Source organism: Epinephelus fuscoguttatus, linkage group LG19, assembly GCF_011397635.1.
Source record: "Epinephelus fuscoguttatus linkage group LG19, E.fuscoguttatus.final_Chr_v1".
NCBI classification, from domain to species: domain Eukaryota; kingdom Metazoa; phylum Chordata; class Actinopteri; order Perciformes; family Serranidae; genus Epinephelus; species Epinephelus fuscoguttatus.
The window spans coordinates 15,503,085-15,510,940 of record NC_064770.1 but is presented as its reverse complement, the minus strand read 5'-3'; the positions used below and the strand labels follow the sequence as shown (position 1 = coordinate 15,510,940).

General features: G+C 43.9%; 1 protein-coding gene across 2 annotated transcripts in view; it reads left to right on the top strand.

The window, feature by feature from the left end:
• Window positions 1-1,561: 1,561 nt before the first annotated feature.
• Window positions 1,562-7,856, top strand: part of ppp1r1b (protein phosphatase 1, regulatory (inhibitor) subunit 1B) — a 31,158-nt gene continuing 24,863 nt past the window's right edge. For both annotated transcript variants that reach the window (XM_049561249.1, XM_049561248.1), the window contains exon 1: window positions 1,562-2,108. In XM_049561249.1, the coding sequence (XP_049417206.1) occupies window positions 1,887-2,108 (222 nt within the window). In that variant the 5' untranslated portion in view covers window positions 1,562-1,886. The remainder of the gene's footprint in view (window positions 2,109-7,856) is intronic.

Genomic DNA, 7,856 nt, shown 5'->3' with positions numbered 1-7,856 from the left:
CTTCTCACTCCATGATTGGTCAGTCCTTTAAATAGAGGAATCTTTCTCAGTTTATTAGTTGTTATTATTTGACAGTTACTCAATCACTGGTTTCATTAAACACTGGAATTTTGTGGCTTGTAGTGAGCCGGTTTCTTAAACAGAGCCTATTACACATTCCTCATACCATGTTGCTCAAGTCCTGTGAAAGTTATGTAACCACTCTGGCGACAAAATCAAATGGCAGCGGGTGGCTGAGAAAGATTTAATTCTTCAAAAACATTCAGCAACTACTCAGACAGTCTATATTTTGTCTGTCAGAAACCTAAACCCAAACCTTTCAGGCTTCACCTATATGAAGAGATGCAATAAGAGTGGCCACCTGCAGGCATGTGGAGAAGGTGCTTTGCTTCAGACAGGAGTGGCATTGTAGCAGAGTTAAAACACTGAGACAAACCCTTTAAAAATCGAAACCCCACACCCTCCTCATCCTCCCCCGCACGGAAACAGTGAATAAATAACATGCTGGCATGTTCAGCTTTCTCTGACCAGCGGGATAAACACTCAGTTGACTGTTTAATGTGTTTCTGGTCTCTGTAAACGTCAGTTGCACTCCCAGAGCGCCATATACACCTTGACCTTCTTCTCCATTCTGCTCACTCAGCCCCTCCAGCCACCTCACACTCTTCCTCCTCCTCCTCCTCCACCAACACTCCGGCTATCTCCTTCATTCCAACCCATGCCAAAGCTCAACTCTGCCCTGAGGCCAAATCCACCGCTCTTCACTGTCCAAATCCCTCTGCCATGCGAGTGAAATAACAGCAAGGCCCTGAAAATAGCACTGGAACTGCCCCTCTCTCTCTGTTTCCTCTACAATCTGCCTCCTTTCTCCTTCCCTCCCTACATCCATCATTCTCTATCTGTATTTTAGATATTGAATTCCCATTTCCCAGTGGCGGATCCTTCTATAGTTGACATAGCTGGCCACCTAGGTTGCCACCCAGAGCCATTTCCCCTGTTGTTTAATTATGATAATGTAACTCATACGTGTTTTTTGCAGGCAGTTAAAAAACTTTTTAATGAGGTTTGTCTCAGTTATTGATGAATCTTTAAAGGATCGAAGACGGATGGACAGTCTGAGCTTTTCATCATAACTCTGACTGGTCACAGCATAACATCACCCAGCCCAATAAATCCAGCGATGTCAGTGGCATGAGCTTAGCCGCTGGATCCCCATGTACGTTCCCCCTCTGCATATACTCCACACATCTCTCTTCTTGTTTATCCCTCCTTGCACTCCCTGCTCCCTCCCTCTCTCAGCATAAATCTCTCATTCACAAATAGAGGCCAAAAGAGGCTCAGCTGATGTGATGAGATTATTTTTTTTCTGATTACAAATCAACCTCAGCTTAGATAGATAGAGAAAAAAAAAACACAGCCGCTTCCCCTCCACCCCCCACTGTTACATCCTCTTCCCTCTCCTCCCCTCTCTGCTCTGGTGCCGCCCCTCTTCCCCAGTAGCTCCACCTTCTTTTGGACCTTGGTCCCTCCTCTCCACCACCACCCACTTCTCTCCCTCACAGCCACATCTAAGGACGTGCTTCATTCACTCCAGCTGCACAGGTTGTAAAGGAAAGGGGGGAAGAGTGAGAGCAGGAGAAGTAGAGGAGAATATCAGCAGCTGACTGAGTAGGGAAAGAAGACAGGAGGTGAAACAGAGAGATCAGCTGATTGTTTTACTAAGAGAGGAAGGGAGTCAGGGTGAGAAGGAGTGAGGCAGGAGAGAGGAGACAAGTCTTCAGGAGTGGGACTACCCAACAGTGCCAGGTTCCTCCAGGGAGGTTATAGTGATCTTCGGCAGCAAACCCTCCTCTCCACTGGGAGTCAGACCCCCAGGATCCAGAGCCATGGAGCCCTCTGTGTCGACCGAGGTCGAGGGGGAGCCCAAGGAAAGGAAGAAGATCCAATTTGCTGTATCGCCCGAGGTCGAGGGGGAGCCCAAGGAGAGGAAGAAGATCCAATTTGCTGTGTCGACTGAGGTGGAGGGGGAGCCAAAGGAGAGGAAGAAGATCCAATTTGCTGTGCCGGCCTCTGTGCCCACCAACCTGGACCCTCGGCAAGTGGAGATGGTGAGCAGGCGGTGGACAGATGGGTGTTTGACCCAGGGAAAAATCTATTTTGTGTTTCTGAGGATTCTGCTTTAGCTTCTCTGACTTGTTTTTGTGTTTAAATTTGAAGTGTTTCACAGCTGAAATTCCTTCCATCCGGTTATTCAAAGGGAGCATTGTGTAGTGTAACTAAGTGCTGCACCAGTACCGGCCACATTTCTCCACTTTAGAACATCTTCACTCTGCATCACCTTTTCGCTCTGCTCTGTTTCATTTCTGACACGCAGGGCTGGGTTTGTTTGATCTGTCTGCCACATGTTTGAGAAATTATGATGACATTTCCCTCTCTGGTTCCTCATGAGATTAGTGCCTTGCTGTCTCATCTTGACCTCTTTACCAATGTGACATTGGCACGAATGTCATTATCTTGCATATGAAGCTCTTTTGTAACACAAAAAGCCCTTGACATTTTGTCGCTCACATTGCTGATACTGTTAATAATTACTGTTTTTTTAGTCTTCAGCTGCTTGTCACCCACTCTGCATGTGAGAGACCTGTGTCATCAGAGCTTTTGCTAGTACAATCCTTCAATCATGCTTTGCAACAGAAACCTCGTATGACTGACTCAGCTTGGCCTGTATCATTCTGTGCAAGGTTCATTTTTGATAGGGCAACTCAGATCTTTCTTTTTGGCTCCATTGTTAGTGGCTCTTATTTTAGAGCAGGGGAAAGTGGGCCAGAGTAAAAAACGTTTGGTACCGAGGTAGATCGAGGCCAATGGCTCATCCCTCCTGAGATCTCGAAGGAGAGATGGAGTGGGAAAGCAAGAGACATGTGCTACATGAAGGAAAGCAAAGAGAGAAGGACACACAACCTAATCTCTGGATTCACCTGTCTGGGGTCAGCTCCCTCAGTAACTGTTCTTGTTTCACAAATTGCATTAAAGAGACTTTTCATGAGCTAAAGTGGCCTGAAGCTGCATTACTGATCATCATATACTCTCATAACAAGTTTGTTTGTTTGTGAGAGAGTGTGATGATTGCACTCTCCCTACACTACCAGCTTTTAAATGATCTCATCTCATGTTCTCATTCGAGACGCTAACGCTGAATTATAGACTAAATGTCTCACCAAAATAGAAGTGTTTTGCAACATTTCGCAAGACTTCCACATTTACACATAAAGACTTGCTCTCCTTCTCCTCCCTCTCTTATTCTCTCTATCTCTTGTGCCCTGTCAACACGCTCTGATCCCTATCATCTCTTCCAAGAAGCCACAGGATATCAATCTACCATATGTGAGCAACTCTGTCACATAAAAAAAAATCTCTCACTTCCTTCTGTTTTGGGGAGGACCTTATTGCTCAATCACCTTATGGTCAAACAGTGATCAGCTATATTTAGTGCTCACTGGATGGCTCTCCTCCAGCAGGCCAGCCCTGGTCTTTACCTTCAGATAGGTTGTGTGTCAGCTTCTGTTCGGTACACCTGCTTATTCATACATCTACAGTATGTTGTGTAGATGTTTCAGTAACATAAAGAAATATAAAGCCTTGGGTTGGTTGTTGATGATAGTCTATTTTGAGATTGTTTACAGGTGGATGAATGCTGATTGTTACAACAAATGTGCTGAAGGGGGGTTTGGGAAACTGAAGGGCGTTCAGGAGAGGATGTGTGTATGTGTGCTTTAAAGCAGATAGCATCTACTCAGGGCTGTCTCCAGGGAGGTGTGGGTGGGCAGGAGTTACCGGTTAACGACACTCATTTCTTTCCCTTCCCCTCCCACAGCAATTACTGTCGCCCACAAGTCCGTCTTTGCTAATGACACCCAATGACTATACCATACTTCCAAACTTATTACACAACTGGTAACTCCTTCGTGTTCCTTCCGATGGCATTTAAAACCCCAAAACCGCTATCGACTGAACCGCCGGGGCCTTGTTACTATGGAGACGGGCTGCACAACTACGTGGCCCAAAGCTCCCCCACAGTCTGCATCTAAAAGGTCAACTTTAATGGACAGCTCTGTCTGTCTGATAGGTTGTTTACATTGGTGCTGTTACATGTTTATGGATATGTATGTGTGAATGCTGTATGATGGGCTGGGTGTTGATGTGAGAGACGCTTCCATACCTCCTACACATTGTGGGAGAAAACATCAGCTATTTGTACATGCCTCAAAGGTGTAAGATATTCTCACTGGACATTATTTACATGTTTGTGGATGCTTATACAGAGGGAATATGTATTTATGTCTGCGTGGTCTAACATAAAAACACAAATAATGACAAAAAAACCCCTTAAACCCTTCTTATTTATTTATTAGTTATGATTTGGCCATGTCTTGGTTTCATTTAAGCCCCTTTCCCACTGGACAAAAAACCCACTAACATCTGGCTTTGTCTTCAGAGAGACAATCGGTATTTATTTCCGGGACAAATCACTCTGCAGTGGTCATGGGTTTTTATTTTCTCCAGCTCCAGTCAGCAGTGATGGAAACATGGCACAGGGGTGGACATGCTAATTTTTGTCCCTTTTCCACAGTGGCTTTCCCAGAATTTTTTCACAGGGGTGGCCAGATTGGACCACTGAAAATGTTGGGATTTTACACCAAATCAAAACTTTTCAATTTATGGAATTCTAGTATGCTGTTGAAGTATCTTAGCTTTAATTTAAAGCAGAACATCAATTGTAAGGAACAAAACATTTACTGGTAAAGTTTAGGGGAGACTTGTGGATACTTAGAGAACCCATTTTTATTCAGATATCTTGAGGTGAGAGTTCAAGGGACCTCTTTGAAAATGGCCATACCATTCGTTCCATCGCCAAGATTTGCCCTAACTTTAAGCCCTGTTTCCACCAAACACTGTTGGTATGGTACCTGTGGAACCAAAAGTAATCCTTCAGACATGGTACCTAGATCCTAGGTCTGCTTAGCGTTTCCACCGCAAACAGTACCCTTTCATCTGGGCGGGGTTGTTGTCACTCACTGCTCCATCCAACACTCACTGTACTTTATCAATCTGCACCTCATTTATCGTCCACAGAAGGAGGCTGCACGCCAACATTTTCATCACCAAATAGAACAGGCTGGAATGAGAGTCTCTCTCGATGGGATATTTAAAAATAGCAGGTTTGTGTATTTAGTCCTTCTCAGGCAAGCTCAGGGGTTAAGTGTTACTGGAGCCCACAGGGGCGACACTCTGCGACGCTTTGTCTTTTTTTCTCTGAGTGAGGATTGGGGACTGATGCAGTTCACATATTCCCGTTAGAATTAATATATTTTTTTAAACGCTTGAAGATCCACTTATTACTAAAAGTGTATGTCATCTAAGAGAGACAATAAAAACTAAAAAATGGTCCAAGTTGTTGTATTGAAATTTGAGGTGTGCTGATGAATTCACGTCGTCAACTCATACATTGCAGTCGGCGCAGTGAATAAAGATATTTTTTCTTAGTCTACAGCTGTTGCAAGAGCTAGCAAACATCCTTTCATTTTATAGTTACAGTTTAAAACTCTTCACGGTGTGAACAGTGGTTACATGAGCTTCAAAACCAGCCACAACTCAGCCCTGAGCAGAGTCCGCTATTGACCAATCAACAGACTGCAGTGTTCACAGCTCCACCTTTTAGTACCAGATCTGTGTGCTAGGTACCCCAACAGAGGGGGGACCAAAAATGGGGATGGTACGGAACGGTAACATTGGTACCATCCACAACTTTTCACAGTAGAAACGGAGTAAAAGGGTACCGAACTGAACTGAACCGAACTGTACTGCCTGGTGGAAACTATAGAATGTTATTTAGCCCCCTTTTCAACAAGTTATGGTGACATGGTTGGCACAAACGTGAGACACAAGATAACTACCTTCTCTTAAACCTTAAAAACACCTCAAGGATAGTAATGTCAATTTCCTATTGTTTTTTTAACAGCAGCAATTGTATCGAGGGGGCCCCACTGCTTTTTTAGTGCCACCATCCATTAGTTGTGTGACTCTTTGTCATCTCAGCCAAAAAGTCCATCCATCTCAGTCCAAACAGCACTTAAACATCATTCCAAATTAGTTGGCACTGAGTTTGAAAGAGAGACTGAATAAGTAACAAATATAAAAAAGAAGTAACCACTGTAACATTTTAACTGGCTTCTATGCTGTGAACTCTTCCCACATCAGTTACAGATTTTCTCTGAATTTTCTAAGAAAATTTAACTTGACCAGAATTGATCATTAACACATTCATCATCATAATATTTTCTTTTTGTTTTCAAACACCGACCCTGGCATCTCGTATGTGTCCTCCTATCTTCTTAAAAAACCTCCAGGAATCAAGGATTTTTTTTAAGTTAATGATTTTTTTAGTAACCTTTGAGAGATGATGAGCAAAGTTGTAGTTGTCCGCATTTTGCAACAACACGAACAAAGCACATGGCTGTGTTTACCGTCCCTCCCCCCACTCCACACCCCCCCCCACACACACACAGCAATCCTGCGTGCTTCGCAAGTGATGTAGGGTAATGTGCACGATGGACAGAGATTAGGGTCATGGTGCAGACGTTGCATCCCCCTGATTCCCTCCAAGTCTGCGTCCCTGTGGGCTCAACAAGCAGACATCTCTCTGTGTGTCCCCTCTCTTAACTCAACCTGACCTGGTCGGCTCATGTCGATCCTTTGAATTGACAGGAAACTCACAATATGAAAGGGAATATCAAAGGGCAGCAAAGGGCATCAGTCCAAAGCCTTCCAATAAAAAACACTTCCACATTAATCTATATTAAACCTAAAGGGGTTATGGAGAGCATGATTTAGGTTCCCCCTGCCCCACCCACTCTCCCCACCTCCCTCTAACCTTCCCCAGTCCAGTCTCTGGGATAAACGTCAAACAGCGACCTTTGATGCGGCACGTGTTTGTGGGTAAACATTAGCAGTCTGGGGGACTGTCAACATGCACTTCCAGAAAGAACATCTTGTTGGATTGCACAGAGCATGCTGGGACTGAGCAAGAGGGTGCAGTGATCTTTCCCTCTGATGTATGGAAACAAAATAGGGTCAAAATGATTGTGGCTGTGTATCACCTTATCTGAATGTGTGAAAACATTTTGTATGAATACATTCAAAATGGAAACCATTTGTGCAAATCTTTATCCATCTATACACAAAATGTCATGCACAGCTACAGATCTGCTAACAGATTTAATTTTCGAATCTGTTAGGAGATCTGTAGCTGTGCATGACATTTTGTGTATAGATGGATAAAGATTTGCACAAATGGTTTCCAGTGTGTGCATAAAGAAGATTTGCGCAAATGTTTGCTGTCACACAGGTTTGACATTACGTTTAATCCATCTGTTTGTGCATGAAAAACGAGAACAAATACTTTCGTCCCATGACACTGCTGCAATTGATTCACACTAGGAACTTTTTTGTTCTCCTAGACCCCCAGACAGAGGTCCGGACTAAGCCCCAAATGTTCTCAAATCCTAGAAAAGCCCCTGCACACATCTGAACTGTGCAGGACTGTGTATGAGTGAGGACAGCAAACACTGACAAGTCGAAAACAGGCAGTTCATTTCTCATATACTGACAAATATTATTGCTTCTTTATTAACTGACCCCTTGCTTCCTATTATTTTTGCAAAAGTGGCCCCTGGGCAAACATGTTTTCACATATTCATATATGGTGATACACTGTTACAATACTCTGGACCCTGTTTTGTCTCCATAGCATACTGACAGTGGGAATGTCACCATAGTGGTGTGACTCAGTTTGCCCA